Source organism: Haliaeetus albicilla, chromosome 9 (assembly GCF_947461875.1).
Source record: "Haliaeetus albicilla chromosome 9, bHalAlb1.1, whole genome shotgun sequence".
Classification (NCBI taxonomy): Eukaryota; Metazoa; Chordata; class Aves; order Accipitriformes; family Accipitridae; genus Haliaeetus; species Haliaeetus albicilla.
The window spans coordinates 21422563-21438510 of record NC_091491.1 but is presented as its reverse complement, the minus strand read 5'-3'; the positions used below and the strand labels follow the sequence as shown (position 1 = coordinate 21438510).

Sequence of the window (15948 nt, the reverse complement as noted above, 5' to 3'; positions counted from 1 at the left end):
CCCAAGCATGCAAGGACAAAGACGTAACCAAGGATTCGTGATACTTCACATGCTTTTGATCATGCCTCTGACTGGAAGGAACCCATGACCACTCATGAGCCAGCTGCACTGTGTGATAGGAGCTGAAAAGGAATAAGCAGTAGAAATGTCTGCTCTGTATAGTGCTAATCTCAGTGTATTATTTATCCATAATACCTTTAAACAAACCTGGTATGAAATTATGAAACCACCTGTGACTTGTGTAAGTACCCAGCCCCATACTGGCAAGTCACATGAAGCTCTGGAAAATAATGCTTTCAAACAGAAACACAGAGAACTTCCTTTTATGACAACATGGGAATCTGACAATTAGAAAAAAATCCATAGAGAGGAAAAGCTTCTAGGAATTTGCACACAAACATCTACTCTCAGATGCCCATTTCCTGTAAAAAAATTCTTGGTGCAATTGCTCTGGCAAAAGATTACTGTGTCAGCGGACCTCATTTACTTAAACACAAACATACTTCTTATGATTATACCTCCTATATAGTATGCTTGCCTCCCAATGCATTATAACAAGATGGCTTTTTCCCCAATGCCATTTAGAATTTATTGATGCTAACAGGTTATTATCTTTTGATGCTCAGCTGTGCATTGTGCAAGAACTGCACAAATAAAAATGAATCATTTTTGAATATGGGAAAAGGTTTTTATAAAACATCTCAACATAAAAATGACTGCAGAGAAAAAAGTAGCTCCATTCATACTTTCAATTTCCAGTTTGGCCAAAAATCAGATTTAAACTCCAAAGAGTATTGTCCTCCTACATACAACATTGATTACATGCTTCTGTTAGGAAAGATAAATCAGAGCGTTGCTGGGCATGCACACAGGGTGCTTGTTCTGGGGAAACAAGTTCTGTGAGCACAGGAATTTCCATTTTGAACTTCTGCACAAGTGTGCACACATGAATATCAATAACAAGGACTCTTATCTACAAAGTGATGCCAATATGGGACTGCTGAAGTACTTGAAAGACAAAGCTATTATTTTGCATTGTTTGGAGCAAGCAAAGAATAAGAGAGAGGATCTTCAACACATTTTTAATGCAGCCCAGCCACCTCTCCCAAACTCAGAGTAAAGTTCTGTGGTTTTCCCTGGTGAGAACTTGATGGGGAAAAGCAGGAAGCTGACAGACAGGACCGCCAAGGTCAAAAATTGCTACATGTGGAAAACTTAATATGGTTTATTATTTTTCCTACAATATTATATACATTAAAAAAACCCAACTAAAATCTAAAACCCATTAAAAAATGATACTGCTTCCCAAAGCATATTTTCTTCCATACTGCAGAATAATGGACCTGCTTCAGGAAGCACCACAAATGGGTAGATCTGCAGACCCACACCCCGAAAGTTTCAACAGTCAATAAAAATATCCACAATATTGTCAATTCTACATTTAGACTCTGCTCCAGAAAGTTCAGAAGAATGGGACTAGCTACAAACCAGTGAATAAACCCTACCAGGTAGGGCTACGTGCTGCATTAGGAAAAGTCATCAGTTGGATGGGAAACTAGATCTGAGACAAAAGAATGGACTGAGTGGCAAAGAAATGTATTGCTTATCTAACACTGGGGTTTTAATTTCCACAATAAATTACTGTGGCACTTTCTGACCAAATCTTATGTAGAAGGGATGGAATTTCCCAGTTTAATGGTTCCTTCTTTCTCAGAGATGAGAACAGGATTACTTTCTTGAGTTAAAACTCAAGCCAAGTTATCAGCCAGTATCAGTAGGTAATTACACTATCTACAGAAATTACTGCTATCTGTCCCAGAACTTAAAATTGCTCCTTCTCCATACTCACCATTTCTGTCAATGGCAAAAGGAACATCGGTTGTGACAATCTCATAATTGCAGATCTGGCTATACTGCGGGGAACAGTCCTCATCTATGGCTTCTACCTGCAGTATGCTGTCATAGATCTTTCCCTCTGTCACAGTGGCCTTATACACACTCTCCTTGAAAGTTGGTGAAAACTCATTAACATCCTTTACCTGGATATGGACCATTGCCCTAAAATAGGTAAAAAAACACATCAAAGAGAAAAATTAATTAATCATGACAAATCACTAATAGTTTGCTTCAAAAACACTTTAAAAGACTAACAAAACATACCTAGAAAACTATGTAGACATCTTCTAAAATGAGATATTATTTAATTACTATGTTTAATTTGCCCAGTTTAGTATCTTCATGTGGCACCTGGCAAAAAAAACCTAGTGCCACAGCTTGTAGGGAGAGGGCTTCACAGCACTCCCTGTTAAAATCAGTTTGCCTCTTAAAATGGACCCCAGCAGAAAGTCAGTGGTATCATTCCAGTGTGAAATGGGTTAATAAACAAAAAAAGAGGAAGAGAATTATACTAGTCCTACATATTCGCTAGCTAAAAATGGTCAGTTTACGAACATTCTTCAATATTAAATAAGCCTCTCACCTTCTGCTGATTATAATTACCTAATTAGTTACAACATTGTACATGTAAACCTTTGAGGGTCAAAAATAACAGGCCTTTAGTATTTAATGAGCAAACTCTGAAGGCCTTCCTCTGCAAGAATTTGCTATCTGGTTTGATAGGTGAGGTAACAGAAGGACAGATAAGTGAAGTGACTTTCTATATCAGCGGCAGAGCCAGTAGTAAATGTCGGGACCCCAGACAGTCTAGCTTACTGTGTGGCTTACTATACAAACCACTATGAGAAAGTGTAACAAAGTCTGGTTCCAATAGGCCAGATTTCATTTGGTCAGGATTAGACTAAAATTTTCCACAAGCAGAATGTACTAGCTTGTTACTGACATGCGAGGGAAAAACATAATAAAATTTAATAATATGAAGCAAAACCTGTTTCTGTAACTTGATGGTTACTTGATATTGGAGGCTTCCTTCTAAATGTGTATTATTTTTAAATATCCTGACATAGTTCAGCATGCATTATAGAGCTAATTAAATTTTTAATTGTCAGGTATCCTGGATGAGCAAAAGGAAGAATGATTACTATTAATCATTTATTTAAATGGCTCTCAGCAAAATGAACAATTTGTACAGCAGTTATACATCTACACGTGAGTTAAATTCATCTTTAATGACAAATGCTCTGGACCTTGGTTTCATGAATTGAAGGGGAAAATAGGCACTGTGCCACTTAAGCTTATGCAGGGAATTGGCTCCACAATAAAAAGTACCACCTATTAACCTTCAATACCCACCTCTTCCAGAGGATTTGAATTCCTCTAAGACTTGCTGTCCAAAAGCTGAGGTCAGAAACACACTGTGCAAAGGCAACACTGTTGCAGCTTATATACATGCACATACTAAAAAAATAAGGATGATTTTTCTTTTCTTACCATTTGAAATTAGATGAACAGAGACAAAACCTATTTAGAATTTGTAAGTATCAACTAAAACTAGCTCCCATGTCCTGGATAATCTGTTTTGTCAATGTATTTAACATTAAAGCAAGAATGGAAAAATAAACCAAGACAGAGATGTGTTTCTCCACTTGAACAGGCATCCTATTAAAAGCTTCAACTGGAACCATTGCAGAATGGGTCAAACTGCAGGAGGCAAAAGAGAAAAATATTTTCTAAAAGGAAAAAAAGGAATAAAAAGCGGATGGACTATTGCAAGAATGGTTCGTCTTGGTTTTATTTGCCTTCTACTTGACTACAATATAAAAAGGAGCCCTGCAATCTGATCTGTACTGTAGAGCAAATGTATGCCAAAGCAAAAAAAAAGAAAAAAATAACTCTCCTCATTGTCACCCACTTGTGAGATTTTTTCCAATTTGTTCCACCTGGTCCTGATCCACAGTCATAGGCCTGGATGATGAATGTATACTCCTTCTGCAGTTCACAGTCAATAGGACTTTTTGCTTGAAGTCGACCTTCACCAGATGTCTTGTTTAGCACAACAGCTTCGAAGGGCATTTCTTGTCCATGGATTTTAAAAGCACAGATTTCACCTGTGAGGAATAGTATAAAACAATTATAACCGGGGAGGACTAAGTCTTATGCACCAGAGTGATACTGGAGAAGTGAGGACTCATTTGTATGTCACATGCTGTTATAGAAGGGGGAAGTACAGACTCAGGCACCAGTTTACAATACGTCCAAAAGGGCCATTGGCCACGTGCTCGTACAGCATGATGCAGTGAGTGCAGCTCTGGTCACGTACTTCCCTCTTCCTCTATCATTACTAAATGGTTTCTTAAAGCCCTAGAGACTATTCCCTAGGTATAGTGCAAACATCAGTGTTGAGCTAAATTATTTTGGGGCTAAATTAAGAAGACTGTATTAAGTTAAAGAAAATAGCAGAAGGAAAAATAGAGAGTATTTTAGAGGTGGTCTTTTCTAACTGCTGTCACTCCTTCCTTAAGCCACTTGAGCTGCCAGGTGGTAGCAGATGTTCAGATTCTTACAGTTTAGTTTCCCAACAGTGAAAAAAACTAATGATGCAGAACATGGGCGCATTCAAAATATATCTTGCTTTATTTACAGACATATATAATCTTTGGAACAGAAGTAGTTGAAGGAACACAGACAAGTGTCCCTTTTGGACATCTCAGTCACTCACCTACGTTCTCACACACACATACATGAATGCCTTCTTGGCAGCAACTCACTCTGCCTCCAAACTGCCTCCTAATATAATAGATCCATAGTTTCTCTCAGAGGAATACTATATAACAGATGCTATAGCAAGGACTAAAAAAATTATTTGGACACAAAAGACAACATAAAAAAAAAAAATCTTGTGAGAATATGAGTCTGGATGGGGAAAAAAAAACCCCAAACACTTTCTGGTGATACTTTTTTTTATCCTTGGTATGAATGGCAAGGATACACAAGCTGAATTCATTTTTAGCCACTCCAGAATCCAACTTTAAAAATGAAATATTTAAATGAAGACCAATGTGGCTTAAATATTTTATGACACATTAAACACATGCTCTTTTATGAGCAAGTCAGTCTCGGGACATGCATTATAGATTCAAAGCTGTCTCCCACTCACATAATCCTTTTCCATTTATTTCCAATTTACGGTTGCAGCCTTTTGGAAATCTCCTTGCCAATCTTATCTGACTCAACTGCCAAATTTCAAATTAATTCTGTATCTATGACCTCTAATTCAAGCCTGGCTCCTCTCTCTCTTTTTCTATTAGAATATATTGTTTATTTTTAGAGAAGAGACAGTGACTTTATGAAAGTGCTGGAGTTCATAATTCCTATTATGTGTGAGAAAGAAAAAATGGGAAGGGGGTGTGTTTGGGGAGGGTAGGGATTAGGTACATTTAGAATATAAATACAGGCTCTTTAGGATATTCCCTCAACTATCACCACATATGTTTCCCTTTATTATAAAGGGAGCTGAAGCTGAGCTCAGCTATATATGTTGACATCTAGCCAGATGAATACCACACTTAATAATTGTAATCAACCCTATGAATATCTTTACAGGATCAGCACACAGTTGTTTTAGTAATTATGAGGTACTGGAAAAAACCTTAAGTATTTGCTTGGACATTTGCTTGCTCCAACCCCTCACTCAAGTGGCATGAAAGGGCAGTGTGGTTTCCCAAGACAGACAAAAGATGTGCTCTTTTCCAGGCTCTCTTTCATTCACCCTCAATGAGCTCAAGCATTTAGGGTATAAAAGATGGAATGGATTTTACACTGAGAATCAGACTCTGAAAAAGACTAATACTTTGCATATCCATAAAAGCAGGCTCCACAATGTTTATGAACTGTTTCATAGGAAACAAACATAAGATTAAAAGAAGGCTGAAGAAGTGAAGCAGTTTGTTCAGCTTTGATTGTGGGCATTGATCACTGAGTTTGTATCTCAACATTGTCACACATACCTTATCCTAATTTCTCTGCAACTTTAAAATGAAATATTCATCTAAAATGATATTGTGGATTTCAGTTTTATTTTAACTGAATATGAAAATAACAGTGTAAATGTGGGGAAAAAAGTATTTGTTGTGTTCTATAACAGTGGCCTTCATAGTTTCTTAATAACAAAGTTTTCCTCAGATGCACAATCCATCAACAGAAATCGCAACTTCAGTGTTACATGTTTATTATTTTATTGATACACTGTTTAATTGTAAACAATACAGCATCTGCAGACATCCAAACCTACTGTTCTTAAAAAACAGAAATTGCTCAGGGCAGAATAAAAGTTCTCTCAGCCTTAATCTAAACATTTATCATTTTTTCCTCTCCAAATGCAGAGGCCTGATGCAAACCAATCATAGAAGCAGCGCATGTTCTAATTAGTTCTCAGCAAATATTTTACAAGTCTCTATGTCCTGCTCCTATGGTAGATACTCCAGCTTTATCTATAACTCCAATTTTGTCTTTTATACCCCCATTTGCCAAAGATAAATTAATGACAGCTGCATGGATATGGGGAGATATTTGTAAACACACTGTAAAAAAAACACATACACGTCCAGATTCTGGCTACAGCAACATACTTATATGAAAACAACTGTATATGTTTTTAAAAACTAGGTAAGAGGTTTTTTTTAGAAGAAGGATTCTACTACTGTTTCCAAAGAAATGAGTTAAGACTGTTGAAAAATGAAAATGTATAGTAACCATAATGATTCTAAAATGGTGCCTTAATGGCTATATTAGAAACGGAAATGATAACAGAGTTGTAACAAAGCAGAAAATTAAATAAGATCCACCTTCACACCGCATTTACAGATACATAGAGCTACTACTACCAAGTATTACAAATAGCGTCTTTAAAATATAACAGATACTATTTTTCGTTATTAAATGGAGCTCCAGGGCTTTATTTAAACCCAGCTGAGCTAACCCCAGACCTACATGATGCCAAAGGGAATTGTGCCAAGCTTGCATTATTTACTAGGTTCTTAGATGCATATAGTTATGTAACTCATTTGAGGAAAAGGAGACAGGGTCTCTCTCTTAGTCAGGCTCACCATTTAAGTTGCAGAACAACCACATTCAGGACCTTAGCACCACCCATCTTTCTCCTTTGTAAGGTTGAAATAATTAGAGTGCAAATTGGGACATCGTTTTCCTCACAACAGACAACACAGCAAAATATTAAGCTTTGTTCTTCATTTCATTTGAACGGGTTTGGGAACAGGTGCACATAGGATTTAGTGACCATAAAAACAGTGGTGTCAGTGAGTTGATAAAACAGGAACAAGTTAGTGATACCACATAAAGATAGAAGCACATCCATGAAACCCTATAGCAATTGTGTCCAGGTTGGAGGGAAAACATATCTTCTCCCAGGGCCAGGAGGTACATCCTGCGGGTTTCCAGTTGCTTCCTATAAAATCTTCTGGTTGCAGGGTTGAACTTTACTAAGAGTTGCTTCATTTTAATACCTGTTTTAATTAAATTCTGGACATTATGTTTTCTCTTCAAATCATTCAGACCTGCATTAGCCATAAGCACCTATTAATTTTGAAGCCTACATTATTTTAAGTTGAGAGGTCTGGTAGAGATCCATATGTTACTATGCAGGGATAATGATCATATAATTTCCTTTGTAAAAATTATTATAGCCTGAAAAAAAATAATCTATTGGCAGTTTATAATTTCTGAAATATAACCAACAAATCTTTGCACTGTTTAGAAATTGCTAAAGACAATATTTCATGTTCAGCAACATTTACATGCAAGATTTAGTGATTATAAGCCTTAATAAACAAAATTGTATTACAAATTACTGCCTTTTATATGAAAACAAAACTCGCGCTTCTTTCAGTAGAAATAAAAATGCCCAATATTACTCCTTTAACAACTACACAGAATTATTCACTTGAACTCAGTTTCAGAAGTTATTAAAAAAATTGCATGCTTCTTTTACCTTTCACAGCTACTTTCACTTTTTCTTCAGCTTTCATTACACCAAGAATAGAGAAGACTTCAAGTGAAAAGCTGGCATCTCTGACATTTGATAATTTTCATCAATAGTTAATAAAAGGCAACAGTTGTATGGGTATCGGCAATCACCAAATGTTTCATTTGGTTGTATGAGATTCAGCAAGGCTAAGCGCTGCGTCCTGCGCTTGGGTCACAGCAGCCCCATGCAGCGCTCCAGGCTTGGGGAAGAGTGGCTGGAAAGCTGCCTGGCGGAAAAAGACCTGGGGGTGTTGATCAACAGGCAGCTAAATGTGAGGCAGCAGCATGCCCAGGTGGCCAAGAAGGCCAATAGCATCCTGACTTGTATCAGTGTGGCCAGCAGGACTAGGGAGGTGATTGTCCCCTTGTACTCGGCCCTGGTGAGGCCGCACCTCGAGTCCTGTGTTCAGGTTTGGGCCCCTCACTACAGGAAAGACATGGAGGTGCCGGAGCATGTCCAGAGGAGGGCAACAAAGCTGGTGAGGGGCCTGGAGCACAAGTCTTATGAGGAGCTGCTGAGGGAACTGGGGCTGTTTAGTCTGGAGAAGAGGAGGCTGAGGGGAGACCTTATCGCTCTCTACAACTACCTGAAAGGAGGTTGTAGCAAGGTGGGGGTCGGTCTCTTCTCCCAAGTAACAAGAGACAGGACAAGAGGAAGTAGCCTCAAGTTGTGCCAGGGGAGGTTTAGATTGGATATTAGGAAAAATTTCTTCACTGAAAGGATTGTCAAGTATTGGAACAGGCTGCCCAGGGAAGTGGTGGAGTCACCATTTTTGGAGGTATTGAAAAGATAGGTAGATGTGGTGCTTAGGGATGTGGTTTCGTGGGACTTGGCAGTGTTAGGTTTACAGTTGGATTTGATGATCTTAAGGGTCTTTTCCAACCTACACAATTCTATGAATAACTCCAACTAGAGTTCCCTGCATGTTCTATCCTCTCCGTTGGCCTTATGATTGCTTATGGAGTAGAGTTTACACAACTGTGTTCAAGGCACATCTATGTGCATGAGTGTACACACATGTATTTGTTCCTGCCATTAACTCCCAAACAATTTGCTAATTCAACTATATTTTAAAAAGATGAGTTGTTTCCCACAAGTGCTGTGAAATTAGGCAGCTGCACAATACAGAGACACTACAGAAATAGTGTAGGTGTAACAAAGAGGTCACATCTCACTAGATAGCAAACAGTCGACACAAAGACCTTGTAAAACCTCAACAGAAGAAAAGCTTAAATTCTATCTTGCACCTTTTTGATACCAGTAAATCAAACATGAAGCTCAAACCTGTAGGAAACCAGGCTTCATTAATTTACTGCTGACAAAATTAGTCATTTATATTCATATCTTGTTCTGATTTTATTACTCTCTAGCCTTTATTATATTTCTACGTGTGTTTTTCTCAGATGTGCAAATCAACATAGCTGATCATTTATTTATAATAAAGGTTTTGGTTTTATACTTCCTGAGGTAAGCACAGTGTCCCTGAAAGATCCCAAAGTGCCTAAGAATCAAAGCTACATGATCACATGCAAGTCCACTCACACCTTAGAAGAGACAAATACTCTGTTCAGGAGAAATGCATCTTAAGTGTCAATTCGAAGAACAGAGACAGGAACACCATGACCAAGACATCACTGTGACCTCTGAAGACTTGCATATGAATGAGGATAACACTGTTTTTCCCTTATGTGTGTCCTTCAAGAACTTGATTCAGCTACATGGATCTATCACATCATAACAGAGGTATTTGACAACCATCAGTAATGAATCTCCTTCATATACTACATGGGACAACCAGGCTTCCAAGAATTTTACAAAACATATAGATTTGCTTGTGGATATGACTTTCCTCTTGCAATGACTAAAGGTTTTAAACCACTCCTGTCACTGAAGTTGAAGTACTCAGTCTGAATTGCATTTGAATCTTTAACCCTTTACATGTACTCTCTCCACATATAGATGGTCATCCAAACACAGGCATGCTGTTCTTTGAACATAGATTATCAAAGATGTCTGTTGGCAGTTGGATGGAAATCTGCAAATAAGCAATGCAGGTAGGACTACTCTATTCAACCTGAAGTCTGTTTTCTCATAAATGCAGCATGGACCCACTTCCTGCAGTCAGTGTTGGGTTTTTCAATAAGTTTGTTTAGGGGTTGCTGTTTCTCTGTTTTTTTTTCATCCAGCCTTCCAACCGTACACAAGTTTCTCTGCTGGAATCCTGCAAATATTTCCTGCAGTGCAGAGCTGCCAACATTTTGAGTGTCTCTGTGCCACTGGGAAGGTTTATTGCTTGACAAGTTTTTCTATCGTAAGCTGTAGCTACTGTTTAAATAATTACAGAACATAGAAAGTTATGTTTTGAGGGAGGAAAGAATAGTTGTTTGGGAAAAGGGGGCAAAATAATAGAGATGTAAAATATCTTTAAGGACAGAAAAAAGATTAAGATGGTAACTACTGTATATGCTTCTCCAGCTCATTGAAGTCAATGTTATTAAACTCATATTGAAATACTAAAATCCAGGAAGCAGTACTGAAATCATAAACAGAGGGAGGTGTCCATATCTTAATAAAATAAAAAAATTATTTCCTCATATCTAATTTTATGTGCAACAAGCTCTGCAAAGCAAGAGCATAAATCCACTGCTACCCTTCCTATTCTATGGATTTGAAATTGGAAAGTGGAGGAAACTGCACTTGCACTTCAAGTGATTCATTGCCACCAAAAGCTCACACCAAACCAACCAGACTTCATTCTTCTGCTGAAGCAGGGACCAATTACTCAGGATAAAAAGATAGTTCTGTGGGTAGCATACAAGCAGCAGTCATATCTGGGTTTCTTCCTGGCTCCATGATAAGTTTCCCAGGGAAAACACATAGGTCATGAAGGCACTCAGCAACAAAGCACCTGAAAAACCTACTCTACAATTTTGTTTAAATAAGCTTGTTTCAAAAGTGTAATTTTTATGGATGTGCTCTGAATATAGTGAGATATATGACCACATTGCTCTGTTGGAAATTAGACCACCACGGCTTAGATGCATAACACATCACATTGTACATCCAGATCAGCACAAGAGATCCTTGCACTCCAGCTTAAATGACAGAGAAATGATACATGCTTATTTGAGGACTGCAATAAACGTTGAGGTGGATCAGAAAAATACCTAACAAGCAGATAAAGGTTTGTGGACATAAATATGTGCTTAATTAACTGATGATTATAGACTTCTCAAACACCCTCTATTCTAAAAAGCATAGAAATATAAAACATTGTCATTTGTTCCTCCTGTCAATCAAATGCATATCAAATTACCATTCTATTGTAAGTAACCTCAAACATTTCTTAATCTGTTCTTCTTTCTGAAAGCTACAAGATTCAAGAGAGAAAGAAAGCAAGAAGCTACGATTTTAAAAACAGTACCAAAAAAGTATACTATTATAATCAATATATGGAGCTTCATGCCCACCTGCAACAATGGAAGGCTTTTGTTAACCTCATGTTTCACGTTTGCAAGTATTCTGTGGATTCAGCAGTGCATCTGAGTATTACACAAGCACACACTCAACACAGAAACACCCGTCCAATTTAGTTAGAATGCTGCAAGGCATAGCGCAGTCTCTTTAACAGTTACATGATCATTATTGAGAAATATTTGCCTTGCCATTTTTTAGAATACCATATTATAATGAACTATTTGAAAAATAACCCTGCAAGTGTGCAGTTAAACCTGCAAAAAAGCACATTAATAAAAGGAACTTTATCCTCCAGGAGCTAAGTGGAGCATAATTTCTTGGTTCCCAGTTGGGTCATTTTCTGATCTACTTTTTCACACGTGTCAATAACAATCATAAACATATGTACAGGTTGTTGTCTTCACACACACTACCTGCATTATTTGATCAGTGTTCATTTTAGGCTGCAGCATTTGCAATCAGTGATTGCAGATTTCCTGCTGCCACTGCAGATGAAACATCACTTTGCTTCAGACAGTCATCTTTCAGCAAACACAGAAGCCCAGATGCTACCACTGCCCTAATTCCACATCTGTGTCTGAAAGATGGATCATGAAGCTATTTCACCTCTAGATTAGTGAGGTCTACACGGAGAAAAATAAGAGATAACTTGCCTAGTGAGGCACTGACCCATTTTACTGTGTATATCCTTTGAAAAAAGAGGACCTATTTTTATGAGAGAGACCTAGAGGCCTCTGCATGTTAAGATTAAAAAGGTTATTACAATGCTTGCAATAATTTCTAGCCACTAAGTATTGCTGAGCTGTTAAAGGACAAATGCTAATAAAATACATAAAAGTAGCTAATGATGTATAATGTGACTAGAATTTTAAATTAAATAAAGACCTAGAATTAGGAACGTAGGCTAGCAAATATGTACTGCTAATAGAATTCCTACAGTCTGGTAGGCAATCCTAACACAAATCTTTTCTGCAGCAGGACAGGTGCACCAACATGACCTGCTAGATTTGGCTCCCTTGTGAGATATACAGAGATGAATAAGAAAATGAACAGCACCATGTTACACTCAGATTAGAAAATCAGCAGCTGTTTAGTCTATTGAGGACTCAGCAGACTGACAGAAAATCTTACTTTTTAATTAAGCTGCTTTCCCTGGGGCCCTATATCAAGGCAGACAATTTCTGAGATAAAGGATGTTGGAAAATGTTGCATTTGTTAAAATCATTTTAAATGTATTGTTTTGGGGTACAGTTGGCTAATTCAAAGCACACAGTGAATGATCAATTCATTTTTCTACTTCTTTTTACTCAAAGGCATCAGTCAGCTTTAACTTGAGAACTATACCAGGAACTTTGGACTGGCTAGGACATAATATAGGCAATGAACTTGACCACACAAATCAAAGGAGAGGCAAGTACTAGGAGCTAGGGCTGTCTTGCAAAAATAATAACCATGTTGTGGTTTCAGCCCAGCCAGCAGCTAGGCACCACACAGCCGCTCGCTCACTCCACCCCTCCAGTGGGATGGGGAAGACAATCAGAAAACCCCCAAAACTCGTGGGTTGAGATAAGAATGATTTAATAACTGACATAAACTAAAATTTAATACTAAAAATAATAATAATAATGATAAAATATAATAATAATGAAAAGGAATAAAATAAAATAAAATTAGATTAAAAAAAGAAAAAAGAAGTGATGCACAATGCAACTGCTCACCACCCACTGACCAATGCCTGAGCAGCAATCTGCCCCTCCTGGCTAACTCCCCCCAGTTTATATACTGAGCATGACATCCTATGGTATGGAATATCCCTTTGGCTAGTTTGGGTCAGCTGTCCTGGCTATGCTCCCTCCCCATTTCTTGTACATCTGCTCACTGACAGAGCATGTGAAACTGAAAAATCCTTAACTCAGGATAACTTAGCAACAACTAAAACATCAGTGTGTTATCAACATTATTCTCACACTAAATCCAAAACACAGCACTGTACCAGCTACTAGCAAGAAAATTAACTCTATGTCAGCCAAAACCAGGACACCATAAAATAATTCCAAATATGTAGACTAAAACAGAAATGAATATTGGGGTCTACAGAAAAATGAGACAGAAATAAAGGATTGCCTACTGGTTGTTATCAATAGAACTGTGTCCTTCTTCCAGCATGCCAATATTTTGAGATAGCCATTCACCCTGTTTTTTTTTTTTCCCTCAGATTTGTAATTTGAAAGATCGGGTTGATGATAACAGAATGCCATTAGAAAGTATTACAGAATCACCCGAGAGCAATGGGTGGTCATTTGAGACTATGTGCAAATGGGAGTCTGCAGACAGGTGGATGCCAGCAGCTCTAAGCTGGAAACCAAGTAGTCACATTAGCATGGTGCTGTGCTTGAACGAACAGGTGCTGATTCCTGGCTGTCTCGCGGCTAGAAAGCCTGGAGTGAGAGCACTCTGGATGTGCACATAAGGCATAAGAAAGGACTGCAAGGTCCTCCTATGGCTTTTACAGTTTTTTTTTTAAATGAAGTAAGAACAAAGAAAGTGAATTTTTAATGAGAATTTTCTCCGAAGTGTATGTGCAGACATGTCAGTTTTGCAAAAATAAGCATCAGAGAGGTGCAATGCAAAATACCTTTGGATAATAATACCTTTGGACCCTCAGCAAGTTGCAGACGACACCAAGTTGGGAGGCAGGGTTGATCTGCTCAAGGGTAGGGAGGCTCTACAGAGAGATCTGGACAGGCTGGATCGATGGGCCGAAGCCAATTGTATGAGGTTCAACAAGGCCAATTGCTGGGTCCTGCACTTGGGTCACAGCAACCCCATGCAGCGCTACAGGCTTGGGGAAGAGTGGCTGGAAAGCTGCCCGGCAGAGAAAGACCTGGGGGTGCTAGTTGACAGCCAGCTGAATATGAGCCAGCAGTGTGCCCAGGTGGCCAAGAAGACCAACGGCATCCTGGCCTGTATCAGAAATAGTGTGGCCAGCAGGAGCAGAGAAGTGATCATCCCCCTGTACTCGGCACTGGTGAGGCTGCACCTCAAGTACTGTGTTCAGTTTTGGGCCCCTCACGACAAGAAAGACATTGAGGTGTTGAAGCATGTTCAGAGAAGGGCAACCAAGCTGGTGAAGGACCTGGAGCACAAGTCTTATGAGGAGCGGCTGAAGGAGCTGGGGCTGTTTAGTCTGGAGAAGAGAAGGTTGAGGGGAGACCTTATCTCTCTCTACAACTACCTGAAGGGGGGTTGTAGTGAGGTGGGTGCTGGTCTCTTCTGTCAGATGGCTGGAAATAGGACGAGAAGAAATGGCCTCAAGTTGAGGCAAGGGAGATTTAGGTTAGATATTAGGAAAAATTTTTTTACTGAGAGGGTTGTCAGACATTGGAACAGGCTGTCCAGGGAAGTGGTTGAGTCACCATCCCTGGAGATATTCAAAACGTGCGTAGACAAGGTACTTCAGAACATGGTTTAGTGGGCATGGTTGATGGTTAGACTCAATGATCTTAAAGGTCTTTTCCAACCTAAATGCTTCTATGATTCTAATAATCGTGGAATTTTCAGGGCATTGGCAGCCTATGAAGTGAGATAAAAGGGAAACTATGCAGTCTGGATATTCTCACTGAGTCCTAAACTCTTTTTAATATGCACAGTAAAATATGTCAGAAGTGCGTTAGGTATCTCAGGACTGTTTCACCTTATGCCCATAAAAACATGTGAGAGAGAACACAGTGAGTGAGAGGTTAGGGAGGGGGTAAAAGTGTTTACACAGCCCCAAGTTTTCACTCAGCTATTTATTCTGCTATGGCCTCTTCTTACAGAAGCAGATTAAATAAAAAGCTTAGGAACATTAATTCAATATTGGCATGGAGCCTGGGCACAAGGGTTTAATCTGTGCATCCTGCAGACATGGACATTGAGTTTAATTGTTACAAGAGTACCATATGGTTCCTCCTGATCATGGCTTTTTCATTTGTTTTTACTTCCATTTGTCTGTCTTCAAATAATATGAAATATTCAGCTCCAAGTGTAAAGTCATAATTTGGAATGGATCTCTAGACATGATGAGTTAGTTTGGACAAAAACACTTTTACTACAAAGCATCATCACAAATGAAAAATAACATAATCAAATTTATAGCATTTGGACTTTTATCAGAACGGAAATCACATAGCGAAGATAATAAATTCATCAAAAGAAAAGGTAAATGCAGATCTCTCACTAGAAGATCATTTGCACTCTAATTTGTGTGGACACTTAGAATTGCTATCATTATTTCTAAGAAAATACATTCAGCTAATCTTACTCCTCTCAGCCTTACAATCTCCTCCTCTTTTTTTCTATATAGTTTATTTCCTACCATGCCCTTACAAGTATTGGTGCCACTTATACTGTGCTGTTTTTAAGCATATGGTTGCTACCCCCACCATCACCAATAAGTCATCAAATGGCTCCAGCCACTGACCATAGTTCAGTCAGTAAATGGCTGCATTTTTATGCAGAAAAGATTTGCAGTGAATTGTCACTCACAGGCA

At 38.5% G+C, this 15948-nt stretch overlaps 1 protein-coding gene across 2 annotated transcripts in view; it reads right to left on the bottom strand.

Moving 5' to 3' along the window:
* Nucleotides 1-15948, bottom strand: part of CLSTN2 (calsyntenin 2) — a 416894-nt gene that overhangs the window by 94868 nt on the left and 306078 nt on the right. For both annotated transcript variants that reach the window (XM_069792059.1, XM_069792060.1), the window contains exons 3-4: nucleotides 3809-4004; nucleotides 1850-2058 (exon numbers count right to left, since the gene is read on the bottom strand). In XM_069792059.1, coding sequence (XP_069648160.1) covers nucleotides 1850-2058; nucleotides 3809-4004 — 405 coding nt within the window. The remainder of the gene's footprint in view (nucleotides 1-1849; nucleotides 2059-3808; nucleotides 4005-15948) is intronic.